Genomic DNA, 17,408 nt, shown 5'->3' with positions numbered 1-17,408 from the left:
TACTGACAGAACGCGCGACATTGGCATTGTTGCACAAATTTTGTGGCTCAGAGTGACTTAACTATGTGAGCGCAGGTGTATTTTATTAGCTATTCGATTCATTAACACTTTCATTTTACTTACTGCAGCATATAGAATGCAACCAATCCTGATGCATTTCTCATGAATCCAGACACTCATTACTTTTTCATTTTGAGACCTCAAAACATGGCACATAGTCATACAGTTAAGGGCTTAAGTCTACATACAGCAGCATATTTTCTTATTTCCCAGAAGGTATAGAATAATTGAAAAAAAGTTGATGAAGTTTTTTGCGCAATTCATATTTATTTATAAATTTATTGGGTATGTGAATCAGTTTACGTCCTTTCTTAGCCAAAGTTACGAATTATTTAAACAATTAAATAATACATGATATTATGTGAAGTATGGGCCGTTGGAAGCTACAACTTTACTCCATCTTTCAAGCAACATACGGATTCCTCTGACAAAAAATTCGAGTTCTTTCGACTTCATCCATTCATTGATTCAGTTTGCGATGGTCTTGTAAAAAGTGAGCCGCTCTCCAAGAAAAGCTGACTGCATTGATCGGAACAGATGGTAATCGGAAGGTGCATTGTCTGGGGAATACAACGGGTGGGGCAAGTTTCCTCAATTTAGTCCCTCTAAATATTTCTGGACCGATTTAACAACGTATGGCCTGTCGTTGTCATGCAGCAAAATCAGTTTGTCATGTCTGCCGTGCCATTTCGGCCACTTTTCTTTGAGAGCTGGATTCAAACGCATTAGCCGCACTCGGTTACGATGAACCAGTGATGGTTTCAGATGGTTTAAGGAGTTCATAAGAGATTACACCCTTCTGATCGCACACGTCACCAAACGACTCTCGATATCCCTCTTCTTCAATTGATATGGCATCCAGTTACCTGCTTTCTGGGCCATTCCCATCACGTGCAAACGTTTACCGACGGCTAAGCTGTCAACATCATAGACATATCGTCAAGGGTTCGACATGTGTCCTCATCCAATGACTGTTGTAGTTGAGTATCTTCAAATTTTTTCGGTGCCCATTCGCGATTTTATCACGCACGTCAAAATTACAACTTTGTAAGCGTCGAAACCACTCTTCCCAAGTTGTATTTGATGGAACGTGATTACCGTAAATATTGATCAATATACGACACGTTTCAGCTGCACTTTTCTTTAAAAGGTAATAATGAAGCATGACTTCCCCCAATTGCTGTTTTTTTCGGGACGAACGTAGACATTTTTGACGTCAGATAAAAAAGTATCTTTACGCTTCAAACGAATTTCAACTACTGCAGTCGAGACCTCACATATACCTACTCCTTCAAATCACCAGTATATTACTAGAGCGAACACAAAAATAGTATCACTCAAGCAAAGCAAACATTGAAAAAGTAGCTGCAAAGTACCGTTATAAGAAAATTTAAAGTGATAAATCGTTGATGTTATTGCATGTGATAATGCGTATGAAAATAAAAAGTGAATCGGCAGCTTAATGAAGCTGTGCAGAATGGGTGTAAGCCCAATTTTAAGGGAAATCGGCCAAAATCCGAGATTTAGTGCTCCGAAAATAATCCAAAATATTGTTGTTGTTGTTGTTGTAGCAGTATCTTCGCCCTGTCAGTGTAGTGTAATTACCGGTCGTCTTCGTCTAGCTCATCTAACGGTAGGCCCAACTGGCTGTTTCGACGGGTTGGGTCCAGAGGGAGAGGGGTGTTAGATGAGTGGGTTTGTTGGGACATGTGAAAAGGTGGTTAGTGTCGTGCGGGGTGCCTTCACATGCTGGACATATGTTTAGTATGTCGGGGTCGATTCTGGATAGGTAGGAGTTTAACCTGCTACAGTATCCAGAACGTAATTGTGCCAAAATATTGTCGAGACGTCCGGAAAAAGAACGATTGACAGATATCTTAATAATAGCGGATATTCCAGCAGGATACCACGTGAAAAGCCTCTGATTTAAGAAAAAACGTTGCCTTCGGCTTGAGTTTACAAGGAAATGGATTTCTGGTCTAAAGTTTTCTTCACTGAAAGATTGAATTTCAATATATTTGGAAGTGATGGCCGGGCTAAAATATGGAGGAGAAGAAATGCTGATATGAAAGTGAAAATTGTGATAGCTCCTGTCAGGCACGAAGGTGATAGCGGACCGGGTTGGGGAGCTATAGTTACATCTGGCGTGGGAAAGATGACCTTTATTGATGGTACTATGGACCGAAATAAATATAAAAACATTGGAACAACATTTGAGGCCTTTTCCAAAAAGACAATGAGCGTAAGCATATTGTACGAATTGGCAAAGAATGACTCTTATATTACACACCCAGACAAATAAATACACCGTCGCAGAGTCCGGATTTAAATCTGATAGAGTATGTTTGGGAGTTTATAGAGAGAAAAATTAAGTTAGTATACTGACAAAAAATTAGTAAAGAGAGAGTTGATGGGTAGGTAGGTAGGTGAAATGGTTGAAGTGCCTGTCTGGCACTCATCAAGTAGCACTGAAGCGCCGTTTTGGTACTATTATGAGACCTCCAACAGGCAGATATATACAGCCAGCCAGAGCTGTTAATATTATATAATGGAGAAGATTGATGGGATTTAGGTTGGCGCACTGCCCAAGGCTGTCGAAGAAAGGAGCACCCAGTGACCTTAGTCGTCTAGTTGCCAAACAGAGAAAATGCTCAACAGTCTCCTTCTCTGAAAGGTCCCGACAGCTTCTGCAATGGAGGTTAAATGGTAACCCTAGCTTTTCCGCGTGTATGCTACGAGTTTTGAAATCGAATGGCGAGGAGTTCAAAAGACACTCTGAGTCCTTTGTATATCGTATTGGGGCCAAAGTGTTTTCGAAATAGCTCATGAAGAAATGGAGCTCTATCTTTTCTGCGCTTTCCTGAGAAATAATTTTTACAGTTTCCCTTTAACAACTGTCAAAGGGATGCCGATGACCGGGTAGGAGGTATCTGAGGCCAATTCAGTCCCCTTCGTGGCAAGCTCATCAGCAATTTTATTTCCCTTTATGTTCCTATGTCCTGGTTGATGGAGGCATGGAACCAAATAAAGCAAGAAGAGCTTACTCAACACTAGATCAATACCCGACGCCTTCAAGCAATGATTGATGACGGTACAGCCAATTGAACTGTATGTAGACTTTTGTCATACCGCTTTTTTGTTGTTTTTTTTTTTTTTGTTAAAAAGCAATTGAAATAATTTTTATAAATTTATGAATATGAATTCCAAAAATACTACATAAAGTTTCTTTTAAATGTTGTATACCTTCTGGGAAATAAGAAAATGTGCAGCTGTATGTAGACTTAAGTCATTCACTGTATGTTCGCTATCTGACATGCGTTTCCGCCACAGTGGGTTCTACGTTATCGTCATATCCGGCGAAGGGCTGTCACTCCAGCAGCATTCCTCAAACATTTATGTTGAATATACATACATACATATACATATATGATGTTATAACAACAACATGACAGCACTTGACAAATATGCACGAAGATTGGACCCTCCTCCTACAGTATTGAGGTAACATTTAATACCCAATTTGTTCAACCCAAAGAAAAGCGTTAACATTTTTTGGAACATTCTCTCTATTTATTACACATTTAATTAAATTAGTTTGGGAATAATTATGTACTGCTTACCACATTATGCTATTACAAACGCTTAAAATGTAATTTTGAATTAAAAATTATTAGCTTAAAATTATAAGTACAGTTTATGAGCGATTTTTGTTTTTAATTGTAAATATTATTATTAATGTTAAATTATGGAAACATGAGGAATTTATGATAGTAGATAATTAACAAGATACAAATTACGTTAATATCATATTGATTAGCAGTATATTACACATACATACATCTATATTCTACTCCATACAAACGTATTATATTACGTAGTTTAATTATTAATATTTAGAACTAATAATAACGATTAAGAATATAATACTCTTAGATTTTTTAGGGCCAATTGTAGACGCTGTTACAATCAGCACTTTCTTTTTTGTAATAACTAAAAGAAAGATTACTCTTCTTCCATCTATGGTAAGCATTCATTCTTTTTCACTACGTATTTGCATGATTTTCTTCTTCACCAATGTGCGCACCTGTTGCGCTGTAGCCTGTTGTGTTTGTTGCTGTTGCTGCTGGCCGCCACCGCCACTGGATGTGGCAACCGTTTGTGTTATGGTCATCACCTCGCCCTGCGATGCCCCCGACGAGCTGACAATACTGGATGAGGCAATATTTTGTTGCTGCTGTTGTTGTATGTTTTGCTGTTGCACGACTGCAACCAAATTTCCACCAGCTGTTTGTAGTCGCACTGGACTGGCATTCTGCCGTTGACCCTGTTGTGCGGCTACTTGTTGTTGTATGAGATGAATAGCCTGCTGGGTCTGCGACGGATTGCCGCTGGTGGTGCCCACCTTAATGGTACCGGCAATGTTCTGACCACTGGCAACGTGTGCGCGCAGATTGCCAGCTGCGAGTGCTTGAGCCGAAGCAGCCGAAACCACCTATTTGAAGAGAAAATATGAAAAAATTATTTTTATATATTTTTCTTTACAAAAGGAAAAGAGAAAATTAAAATTTTTTAAATTTGTTTAATATAATATTTATTTTAATTTTTTTTTAATATTTTTTTAATTTTCTTATTTTTTTTTAATTTTCTTTTAATTTTCTTATTTTTTTTTTTAATTTTCTTATCTTTTTTTATTTTTTCTAATTTTTTTTTAATTTTACTTTCTGCTTTCGTTTTTTTTTTTACATTTATTTTATGTTTTTTTATTATTTTTTTTTTACTTTTATTTTATGTTTTCTTTTTATTAATTTTTTTTTTACTTGTTTTCTGTTTTCTTTTTTTTTAATTTTTTGTTTACTTTTATTTTCTGTTTGTTCTTATTAATTTTGTTCTTCTATTTGTTGATTTCTTTTTTTTTATTTTTTTTTTACTTGTTTTCTGTTTCCTTTTTTTTAATTTTTTGTTCACTTTTATATTCGTGCTTTATTTTTTTTTTTTACTTTTGATTACTGTTTTCTTTTTTATTTTATTGCTAGTTTTTAATCTTTTGCGATTACTAAACTTCTTATTAAAATGATTTTGTTAATTTTATCGTCAACAAGTTTTTACTTTACATCTTTTGTTTGTTTTCTGGTCGCTAAATCAATTATATTTGTTGTTCCTAATCCTATATTTATTTTCCTTTTTCTAATTATATGCATTGATTTTTTCTTACCTGTATGGTTTGCCGCTGATTCGACTGCGATGCCACAGACACGGGTATTACACGGCCCACACTAGTCTTGCTCAGCACAAGCCCTGTGGCGTTTAACGATCCCTGCTGCCCTTGTTGTCGCATCACCTGCTGTATTTGCTGTACTGTCACAGAACTGGGCAGTGATTTGGTATTTTGTATATGCACCAACTGTGTCTGTACGCTGCCGGGACCTTTGGGCTGTTGTACCACCGTTGCGCCGGATGAAGACTGCCCCACCGAAGTGGTCACTTGCTGTCCAGCCTGTGCAGCCGTCGCTATCTGCGTCATGCGATTGATTTTGCGCGGCATATTCAGTGGCTGCATATGCAGTTGTCGCATTTGTGCCTGATTCGCCATAGAGGTGGTCACCTTTATCTGGCCGCCTGGTTTGATGTGCGATAACGCCATATTCACAGTGCCTTGCTGACCGCCTCCCGTTGAGACGGTAACACTGCCGCCGCCGCCGCTACTTGCCTGCTGTACAACACCTGCTCCAGAAGATGTTTTCACAAGTGTGGCTATTTGTTGCGCAGTCACCTGTTGCACTTGTTGCTGCTGAGATTGAATCTGTTGCTGGCCACTGCCTTGAGCTTGTGACTGTTGTTGTTGTAGCTGGACTGAAGCTTGAGCAGAACTGCCCGTGGTGTTGAATATCTGTCCCTGTTGTAACACTTGCGCTTTTTGGTGTGCGCCAATCACCTGACGTTTAACCAGCACCATATCGTCGCCCACTTGCCGGGCTATCGTCTGTTTCCCGCCGACTTGCTTGATGAACTGTGTGCGGCCTTGGTGCGCCACTTGCACCGTGGCCACTGACGTTGAATTACCGCCACTTGACCCCGCCGCCATGCCGGTCGAGGATACTGTGGCTACGGCGACCTTTTGACCTTGCACCTGCATTGTAGCCTGACCGCCGGCGGTTTGTACGAGACTGCCCTGTATGATCGTGCCAGCGGCATTCACCAGAGCTGTTTGTCCACTGGCCGTTTGTACGAGAGTTTGACTGCCGCCTTGAGCTGGCGTGGCTTGCAGTACCTTTAGCTGTTGACGCTGGCGATAGAGTTGTATGTGCGCGGGCTGATTGCCTCCGACGTTGCCGGCAATCTTGCCGCTCTGTTGCAAAGTGTTGACAGGCACCTTTGTGACCTGTTGAGAAGATCCTGCCATTGAGGCCAGACGCAGCTGCGCTGCTTGAAATTGTGCGGCCGCTACACTCTGTCCCAAATTGGACATGGACACAATCGTTGGGCTGGGATTGCCGCTACGCTGTTGAAGTACGACATCCTGTAGTGTACCCGCGGTTGCCGCAACAATGCGTTGGGCACGTAGCGCCGAAGTGTTCAGTGTTGTCACCGTAGCGCTGGGCTGCAAGCTGGCCGATGTGGTCAAAACAGTGCCCACTGTGGCGAGTTGAGATACAGAAACCACTTGTGGTAGTGATTGAGATGGAATTGTCTGTACAATGCTGCCGCTATTCTGTGACCCACTGGACACTATAGTTTGTGGTGATATCGATACTATTTGCGCGGTAGATGATTGTGCATGTTGCTGCGCGGATTGCACGCTGGACGGCAGCGTTTGCACCGGCGTGGTCAGCACCACCGAAACGGACGACGACGTACCAACGTTTCCTTGCTGCTGCAGTTGGACGTGCTGCGCGCCTGCAGCAGCCGCCTGTTGCGTCAATTGCTGCATTTGGCCAGCTGTGAGCAAACCTGATTGTGGCGCAACTATCGCCTTTACAATCTGCGTATTGCCCATGCCCGTGCGCAATATTTGCTGCTGAGATTGTGTTGATGTGGAACCGGCCGATTGCTGTTGATGCGTTACCGGCAAGGCACCGGTATGTTGCAATACAATCGCGGTGGCCGTCGGCTGCTGAGCAACACCTTGCACATTGCCGCTTGGTATGTGCTGGATTTGAAGCTGTTGGGTGTGCAGTGCGCCGGCTTGTTGTACTGTAGTTGTGCCTGTAGAGGCGTTTTGCTGTTGCTGCTGCACTACCATTTCTTGTATTTGTACTTGCGCAACTGAGGCGGTGGACTGTTGCTGAGTCTGTTGTTGCTGCACCGCCACCGCTTGTGTCGGCGCTGGCGGTGGTGGTGGTGGGCATTGATTGCGCTGCTTCTCGCGTATTTTATTTGCCTTCATGGCGGCAATATTTAGCGGTGAGATCGGTTGATCGTAGTTCACAATTCCGAACTCTTGTAACACTTCCATGTGCTTGGGATTCATCAGATTAGGTGTACTAAAGTGACGCTTTGGTGGTGGCGCCTTCTTAAGGTATGCCGCTTTAATGCAATCGAAACGCGAACGCATTAATTTCGTAAATGTGGTGTTATTGTCGTTAGCATACAAATTCGTGGTGCGTAAATAACGTAAAGGACCCTTGAGGTATTCCGATTTCAGCATCGTCTTTAATTTCTTCTGCTTCTTCGGACTCTCCACAAATTTGCCCTCTTCACGCGGCTGTATGACCATTTCGTAACGCCAACGACACTGTTTCGGCGAACGATATGTTTTTGATTGGAAATTCACAATCTCCGAAACCAAATCCCAATTGGGTGTGTGCCCCGGTGAGAGCACCATCAGATTGCAAGGCAATCCCTGCAAATTGACTAAAACGTGCAAGATTACAATGTCCTCGAAGATGGTCCACTCGGCCATACCCTCCGGTTCGACCAGCTGCTTCTGTGGCGTTTGTGGTTTCAGCCCGGGTATTTGAACATTCGGTTTAAAAACACCACGATAACGTAGATTCTTTAGATCTCGACGAATACGCGCTATGGCCGCCGATGGACGATCGAAGAGTGAACGGGGCGCAACATAGTTTTCCTCGCGGCGCATTTTCAAAGGACGCCGACTACCATCCAGTGGAAAGCCGGCATCGCCACGCGAACGCTTGTAGTCTTTCTTAATATAGACTGGCGGTAACTCTGATTCAGGTATTGGACTCATCTCGTACATGAACGTTAGCGAGTAGTCGATGTAAATGTCGTTGTCATCTTGCGGTGGAGTAGGGGGACACCACATCTACAGAGGATTGAGTGAACCGGAAGAAGGTAAATAGTGAGAATGCAAGTGTCTATTTGCATAATATTTTTAAACTTAATTACTTATAATCTCTACGAACTTAATCTGACTACAATTCACCTGCGTCTTCTGATTTTGTGAAACTTTTTTTGAAATACGAAATACTTCATTTTGAGCTCATATTTGGTGTTTAGGATAATCTTGCTTTTACATTTTTGCGAGACATAAAGTGTTGAAGTAAGGAGATAAAATAAAAGGCAATGGGGGAGAATGTGCTCTTATTTAAAAATGGTCGATTTGAATATTGAATTTAACTTCAAAAACATGCCAGCGTATTTTTAATGAAAATTACTTTAGAATTTAACTTCAGATAAGGTTGTTAATATATATTATCATATGTAATACATATAGAAGAAAGCAATGAACGATTTTGTTTTTTTTTCTCAGAACTAATTTTAAATAGGATCGATGCTTTGTGAAAAGTGTTCATCGCGCGCTCAGGCTAACTTATGGTGTTCAGCGATGGGGACCATTTTTGGTCCATTCAATAAGAAAAGTTGCCGTATTTGGGCTGAAATTGAAAACAACCGTTTGGTGCGGTCTATGGGCTGGAGCGATCATCGGCCAACATTTGTTCAAAGACGAGGTTGGAGCCAATGTAACAATGAATGGCTAACGCGCCATGATAAACGACTTTTTATGCCAGAAATTGAATCCCGTGGTCTCCACAACACTTGTTTCGAACAAGACGGCAAAAGTCGCTACTTGCCATACAGCCCGTGACACAATGGATTTACTGCGGCGTCGTTTCAGTGAGCAAATTATCTCTCGTCTTGGACCAGTGAATCGGCCACCAAGATCTTGTGATATCACAACTTTGGACTTTTAATTGTGGGGGTATGTAAAGTTGAAATGCTTTGTTGATAAACCAACTTCGATTCAGATATTGGAAGCTTAGAAGCCAACATTACTAAAGTTATTCACGTAATACCGAACGATTCCTCCAGCGAGTCATTCAAAATTGGTGTTTACGGATGGCCGAATTACGACACAGTTACGGCCAACATTTGAAAGGGATTATCTTTAAAAATAAATGCGATTAATGGTTCTACACAAAAATAATAAAGGTTGCCCGCCCAATCGATATGAATTTTCGTCGCCTTATTTCAATGTAAAACGTATCGCTTGTCTAAATTGATCAGCCTTTAATAAAATTGATTGCGATGTAACTCTGCATACCTTGAAGTTTTCTAAAAAGTTTCTTTAAGATAAAAATTTTTATAAATTTACAATATTTCAAAACTTTTAAACTTTTGTGAATTTCGTACAAAGTTTGCAACTTTGAATTATATAGTTTTTCTTATAGAATGCACTATTCTTTCATAAAACATATAACAAAAAAAATACAACTTGGTAATTCATCGCGCTATTATTTTGAACTCAGGTGTATGTAAATAAATTGGCAAAAAACGAAAATAAAAACAATTACTATATAAAAAGTTATATGTGCATTTCGACTTACCGGCATTTGTTCCATGGTATTATCCGATATCCAAATCTATGGAGTTTCGTAGGAAACAAGGAAACGAACACGCAAACGCCAGAGTGGAATCAAAGGTTTTTTATTGGAAAAATTTCGAATTTTTTGCACAATCAGCGTAGCAGTCACAGAAGTGTCAGTGGATGCGGGAGACAGATGTCAGTCAATGAATGAATTGAGGCGTACGAAAGAAAAGAATAAAAAATATATAACGATGAATATTATTTTCTTCAATAAAATCTGTTTTGGTGTTTTTTTTTTTTGCTTAAATTTCTATTTGTAAAATTTTGCCTTAAGCAGAGCAGAAGAGTTTATTAATAGAACGCGCAGTTTTATGCTTAAAATACAACACATAAAATATAGAAGAGCAGTGGCGAGAAGGCTTCACTTTGTTGTATTGCTATTTGTTTTTGAGTCCTATTTTTTATGATTTTAGGCAGTTAACAGTGAAAACAATAAACAGTTGCGGGCAATTTATTTATATATAGCAATTTTATTTGTGCTTTGCATTGTTTATGCTGCAGACAATTTTTTCGCATTTTCTTGTGCGTTTTTATTCATTTATTTATTCTTTATGGTTTTGCGAAAATCTAAGAAAACAATTAAATAAAAATCTGTGGCCGTTTGGAAGTGGCAACGAAGTTGTTTTTCTTCTTTTTTTGAATTGGGAAAAACACATACACATCATACATACAAATATCAGCTGTTGCTTCACTTTTTCCGTGTTTTTTTTTTGTTTGTTTGTTTGTGGTGAGTATGAGCATCTTTAAACTAATTTCTGTTTTCTTCAAACCGTAAGCGAATTTCGGTTAAACGTTTTGTGGTGCAACTGTTTTGGTGCCCAAGCAAAAACTAATGAAGTTGTAATAAAATTAAGCTATTTGCACAAATTATTGATTTTTTATGTAGGTTTATTGATTTTTTGAATAATCAAGAACTATTCAAGTACTATTTTAATGCATAAGTACAAATGTTGCAGCAGTTGCCCCGCTTTGTCTTTGCCATTTACCAAACCCAAACCAAATATTTAAGTGAATTTTAATTTGCTATGCCGTTTTTTTTTTTTGTTTTTATCTTGTTTTTAACGTTGTCAAAATTAAATATCTAAGCGCGCCTAAGCAATACACGTTTCCGTGGCGTTGGACAAAAAAAGTGACCTAGACACCAAAACAGATTCTAAAAAAATTGCAAGCAGAAAATAATATTTATACGAGATATATTTTTTATGTCACAAATTCGTATTCATCGTCTTTTTCAATTCTTGCTTAGTTTATCACTACTTAGTAGCTGCGTAAGAGAGGATTGGGTGCGTGGTTATTTCCAAACGATTTTACAACGGGGCCAAAGATTGTTATTGTTTTTTGTCTCCTTATGCTTTCGACAAAATCAGAAAGGCAAAAAAATAAAAAAATAAGAAAAAAAACGAAACCATCTCAAGAAAGAGAGTTGTACGAAAAAATCGACGACAATCGATCGTCAAACACAGCAAAAGTTAAATAAAATTGCAATAAAACCACAACAATTTCTTTTGATACTTGATTTTTTTTTTAAAAGCATATAAATTAGTTTTTTATTTCCTTTTGTTCTTCATCTTTTCTCTTTAGCTCTTTCAGTTAAACGGTTATTATTACCTACTGCTTACATATACATATACATACAATATAAATACAAATATGCATTTTACGCTCTGTCATTCGATTCTCCACCCAACATAACAACAACTACAACAATTGTGTTGCGAATCGCACTATTGAGGAATATTATACTCCTACTTGATTTTCATTTTTTTGTTATGAAATTTTAAATCGACTTTGATAGAGAAAATATTAACTTACGGCGAGAGTAAACATAGTCATAAACAATATGTTCTGCTACTAATTCCTGGTTAAATAACTTAACATTAAAGCTTATTGCTTACAATTTAAATAAAATGCTAACTAATGTTACTAGTTATGAGTGTAAATAATCCGACCGGGTCGTGCGGAGGTTGTTGATATGAGTAGGATGATTGCCATTTTGAGAGTATAAAAAATAAAAGCTACAAATTTGTGGGACTTTTGACAAAATATCTTTTCTAACTATAGCGGTTTTTGCTTTTCGAGTAATAGATGCAAATTATTTATAAAAAATTTATCATTTCAATTAAATTTGTATTCCAGATGAGCAGCGTTTGAACTATGAATGCATCGATGAATCAATTTAAGTTTTTTTGTCAAAATATCACGAAAATTAATGCAGCAAAAGAAAATGCAAACTATTTAATTTACAAAAAAAAAAAACTAATAATTTTATTTTTTTTTTTTGTTCAGAGACCTATGTAGAAATAATTCTCTTGCAAAATGGAAAATCAAAATTAAAAAAATAATCATAAAAATATTGGTGATTGTGCATTAGTAATGAAAATTGTTTATTCTTTGATTTCGCTGCGTATGAAATGCGATTTGGGTGCCATTGAAGCCATGTGTACTACATAACCTCAATTATTATAATTTTTTTTAATAATGGCATAAAACTAGTCAACAACGTAAATGAATACCAGTTATGAAAGAAGATAATGAATACCCGATACGGATATATGTACATCATATATGCCCTGCAGTCGTAGCTACACTTTCTGCATAAAAGTACCTAGCAGTGCGTAAAAACTAACTATCGTTTTATAGTAATTTTTTCCTCTTTATTCGTTTTTTGTAAGTGTATCAAATAAAATTTTACCCTTAATACTTAACGTAGACTACTAATAAAAACCTCTATTTGGAACTATGGAACGCACAGCGGGTCGTTACTTTTTCTCCATTCTGTTTCTTTTTTTCTTTCATGGGAATGTAGCAGTTTTTGCTATGAGACGCAGCGGCAACTAGCAGCTAAAAGCTTATTTTTTTTGGTATTAAAAAAAAATAAAAAAAAAAACATAATACCGCATAAAATATTTAGTGGTTGTGCAAGTTTGCCATCGCAAGTAGTTCCTGAAGTAATTATTCATCAGTAATTTGCGTTTAATTTCAAAATCAAGTCGATTACTTAGCGAATTTGATTTTTAGCTCAATTTATTTTATTAGCCCAATTTCGTCCGTCGTTATAATTACCTTTTCAGTGGACTTGCAAGAAAAAGGCTATCAAGTCGATTGCGTTGACTTCAAAGTTAAAATAAATACACGCGCAATTGGGCCATCTTAGGAAAATTTGAACATTTGAGTGAACTTCCTTTTGCAAAGTGCCGCCAACAAGTTTGGACTCACTTTATTAAAGCCGGTACTTTTTTATTGTCTCTGATTTTACATGCTTTCAAACACAGTTTTAGGACAACATGAACTATTCTAAGAAAATTGTGATAAATGGACTCACACTACTTGAATGTCAAGTAAAACTAGCTTTAGAAATAACACAAAGAATCAAGTTCTAAGTTATGTCGTTCGAATGAATCAAACAGCTGCAGCGCGTAGAAATGATAGCAGAGAAGTGGCGATTGTTTCTATAAAAATAATGCTTAGCCTCACATCTGTTTCAAATTGTGCATTTAAATTGCTTTGAAAAGTAGAAGAAATTCCGACATCATTCGGGTCTACACCACCACAAGTACTCGGCTACGGAATAATACCAGTAGAACTTATCTAAATTACTCGATAGTCAAATCTAAGCAACACGAATTCATACACGCCGACAAGGATTGCTAATCCTGCAACATTTCACTAAGCTCCAATTTTTCAGTGCAAATTTAACGCTGCTTTCTAGTTAAACTAAGTTTAATCGCCAATTTTGCAGGGTTACACTCAGTTTAAAAATTCATAACAGTTAATCTAGCAAGCAAAACTGTCCCAATGCTGCATGTTAGTCGTTTTAAGCTTTACAACAACAGGAACAAGCGTGTTTAGCATATAAGTTATGTGAATAATGTTGATTTATATTCGACTAAAGTCTGCTACAAGAACCACAACAGCAACTTGGGAATAAAAAACAAAATTAGTCGGCCAATTGTTGACGCGAGCACTTATATTTGAAATACAATAGTCTGGTAATTAATTCACTTCATAAATAAAAATGAAAATAGATACTTTATAAAAGTTGATGCAATTCATTTTCTAACATCGATTGCGTAGCGTCTCGTAGAAAATGCTGCACTTATCAATAATCCATTCACTCCCCTTATGCTACACGACCACCTTCGCAATTTGCACACTGTTATATGATAATTTCCATACCAATACTATTTCGTTAATTCCTAAAGATTTATTTCTCTTCTTATTCGTAAATTAAGAGTGTCCCCTAACTAACTACCAGTTAAACATACATATTTACAAGATTTAGTATTTGATTCCTTTATGTGGTTTGTGTTTTTGTTTACAATTAATTGCATTAACTTGTATCTACTTGAAATATTGTGATTCTCTCAATTTAGCGTGTGCTTTGTGTTGCACGTTTATGTTTTATCTTTCCATAGCCCGCAACCAACTAACTGCGCTCCTCTACCAAGGGTAGCTGCTAAAGCTGGGCATGCAAAACTTTCAGTCGGCTGAATGGCTTCTCGGCATTCTTTACCCACTCGAGCATGCGCATGCCGATTTGGTGTGCGTTAGTGTTGCTTGCCCAACAATCAGTGGCAGACAGCAAGCATATGATAAGTTATCCTATTAAAAAGACCACAACAAACGCACAACAATGCACGACAGCGCAAGATACAGTGCTAATAATACTGTCTCAGTACTTGAGTCATATATTTAGCGCGCTCCAGCAGCATGACATGACACTCGTCTCTAGTTACAATAGTTACTATGTGTTACCAATCGCGTCAGCAGCAGCAATGTGGCATCATGTCGGCCCATTGCTGTTTCTATTTGCTGCCATTTTCACCAGTGTTATCGACTCTGTGGAATCCATGCTTGAAAGCGTGCTATTGTCTGCGAGCGGATCGAGCAGTTCACTCACATTCGCTTCACGTTCCTCGTTTTCCGAGTTTGCGTCCATTTCGGCCACTCTAGTGGCTTTCGGCGTTTTGAGCAGCCAACGATGTAGCGTTGTTGCGCCGGTTCGTATATTCGCAGCTGAAACCCGCGCCTTTGGAAACCGACGTCCTTGCGTCCCCGTTACACTTACTTTTGCCGATACCGTGTTCGATGCCTTACTATTCGGCGTACTTGCAGCTGTCGTTTGCGGTATCGTATTGGCCAATCTGGATTTGTGATTGGTGGTGGCATTCTCGGCATCGCTGTCTATTAAGTGCTCTTCTTCGCCCATGTCTTCGTCGCATTGCTCTTTGTGGCTTGTATGCGTCGCTGTCGTTGTGCCTTTCACCGACGTCCCCACTCTACTGCGTCGCTTAGTTGCTTCCTTTTTTAACATCCGCGACGCTGCTGAACGCACATCTGGCAGCACTGGGCTCACATCCAATGTCCATAGATTGATTTTAACCGCACCACGTGAACGCGTTCGCGGACTGTTCACATCGACATGATTCTGATGCGCTGCAGGTGTTGGTGTTGCATTGGCTGATGTCGTTTTCGTTGCGGATGACAGACTCCCGGCAGTTGCCGCACCGCGTTTTGTCGGCGATGCGTTCAAGTGTGCGAGTGGAGTTTCATTTTCTTCGGAGTCAGATTCGTCGGAAACGTTATAATATGTCGAATTGGTCGTCGTCGTGTCTTGTATCTGTGTATGTGCATTCCACACGTCCAAACTGTTTGAATTAGTTGGTGCCTCTGAATCGTTACGACGTCGTTCATTTGCAAACGTATGGGATTGTGCGTTAACTTTTGCATTTTCACTTTCGCTATCGTTGCCGTCATTATCGTGGTCATTGGCTCCATAGACTTGGTCTTGGTCCTCGTCCATATCATCGTAATCGTTTTCGATAGTATCCAGCACTGTTACATAGCTGGAAGCATCATTCTGACTCTCATTCTCAGCGGCATCGTCACTATCGTCCTCGGCGACTTCAGCTGGGGGAGGAGAAATATTGCTAGCGCGTGATTTATTTTTTTTGCGTGGTGAGTAGTATTTCGTTGGCATTCTTTTTCGCACCATCTTAGCCTTTTCATCCTCACTCACCTCCGCTTCGCTTTCTTCTTTATTCCCTTTTGTCTCATCATCGCTGTAATGGCTTTGCGCACTGTCGTATTGGTTGTTGTCATTTTCCGAATTGTCTTCCGCACTGATCGCCGTACTAGTATCTTCAGCAGCTTCCTCTTCACTATCATCTTCATCAACTTCTGCTTTATCACTATCAGCCTCGTTATACTCGTTTTCGCTTGCCGATTTCTCACACTCCTCCCCATCTTCGTCGGCTGACTCTAGCTCTTCCTCCTCTTCATCATCATTATCGCTCTGCTTGCTGCTAAATCTACGGGAACTGGACTTATTTGCACGCGTATTTTTCTTCGGAGTATTGCGCAGTTGCCGGCGCTTCGCTGTACCTTTGTTTGTAAACTTTTCAACAGATTTTCTTTTAGCAGCCGGTGGCTTTACCAGAGCATCACCACCGCTTATTTTCCGCTTTCGCATATTTGCTGCAACAGCATTTGCTTTGAGCCGTTTATGTTGCAGGAGGCGACGATTCAATAACCTTTGATTTTTCACGCCAGTCGGGTTTCTCTTCACCCCCACCACTTCGCGTTTATCATTTTCCGTCACAACATTCACTGCATCGCCATCTGTATCCGCTGTTGATGCGGCTGCTGCTGCCGCCATTGAGGTACGCGTTGTCTTTCTAGTGGATTTTACAGTTGTCGCCATCTCCACAGCCTCTTCCGATGCTGTTGGTGACGACAACCTTTTCGCTAGTCTACCCTTAGCAGAACCTTGCACCCGCTTTACTTGTGCGCTTTCAGGCTCAACGCTATTACCTCTACTTCTGCTAATGACATTTCTGTTTCTAACACCTACTGAGGCTACTCTACCACGTAAACCACGATTACCTCGCCCCCTTCCCCTTCGCCTACTTACTGGCGCCCTCTTCCCTCGCATACTACTATTCTGTCGTGGTCTTACTGCACAACTCGCGTCTAATGTACCAATAGCCTCACTGCTACGTCTACGTCTACCGAATTTACCGCCACCTCGCCCTAACTGTTTTTTAAGTACTCTTCTATTCGGCTTAATCATAGTGTTTGTTCTAATTGTACACCCTTGAATTTTATTATTAACCTGATTGTTTGCATCCTTGCGGTTGTACGTAAGCATTTCATCAGCTTCAGCCTCCTTTTTCAGCATCTCCTCCTCCTTTTGTAATGCAGCCAAACGATTCGCTTCCCATTCTCGCTTTTGCGCTTCGATTTCCTCCTCGGCTGCACGCAACTGTTCGGCAGTCCATGCCGCGCCGGTTTCTTCTACGAAGCGCATTGCATAACGTTCGATTGGCGAGAGCTGTGAAGTAGAATAATTGCTTATTAAACATTGGAAAAACAACAAACAAATAAACGTTACACCGTGTTTGAATCGTCATCATCGCTAGTGGTGACGAACAACACTTAATAGTTGCTTTATTTGTAAATGTACGACGCTGAGTGATATAACCAAGCGTTTGCAATCGCTTTGACTATGTCTGAACGT

The 17,408-nt window shown here is 39.6% G+C and overlaps 1 protein-coding gene across 3 annotated transcripts in view; it reads right to left on the bottom strand.

The window, feature by feature from the left end:
• Positions 1 to 3,637: 3,637 nt before the first annotated feature.
• Positions 3,638 to 17,408, bottom strand: part of LOC129243415 (helicase domino) — a 45,768-nt gene continuing 31,997 nt past the window's right edge. For all 3 annotated transcript variants that reach the window (XM_054880393.1, XM_054880392.1, XM_054880394.1), the window contains 4 exons: positions 17,004 to 17,222; positions 9,849 to 9,884; positions 5,273 to 8,326; positions 3,638 to 4,552 (listed from right to left, as the gene is read on the bottom strand). In XM_054880393.1, the coding sequence (XP_054736368.1) occupies positions 4,091 to 4,552; positions 5,273 to 8,326; positions 9,849 to 9,884; positions 17,004 to 17,222 (3,771 nt within the window). In that variant the 3' untranslated portion in view covers positions 3,638 to 4,090. The remainder of the gene's footprint in view (positions 4,553 to 5,272; positions 8,327 to 9,848; positions 9,885 to 17,003; positions 17,223 to 17,408) is intronic.

Source organism: Anastrepha obliqua, chromosome 4 (assembly GCF_027943255.1).
Source record: "Anastrepha obliqua isolate idAnaObli1 chromosome 4, idAnaObli1_1.0, whole genome shotgun sequence".
NCBI lineage: Eukaryota > Metazoa > Arthropoda > Insecta > Diptera > Tephritidae > Anastrepha > Anastrepha obliqua.
The sequence above is the reverse complement of the archived record's forward strand: the minus strand, read 5'-3'. Positions and strand labels throughout refer to the sequence as shown.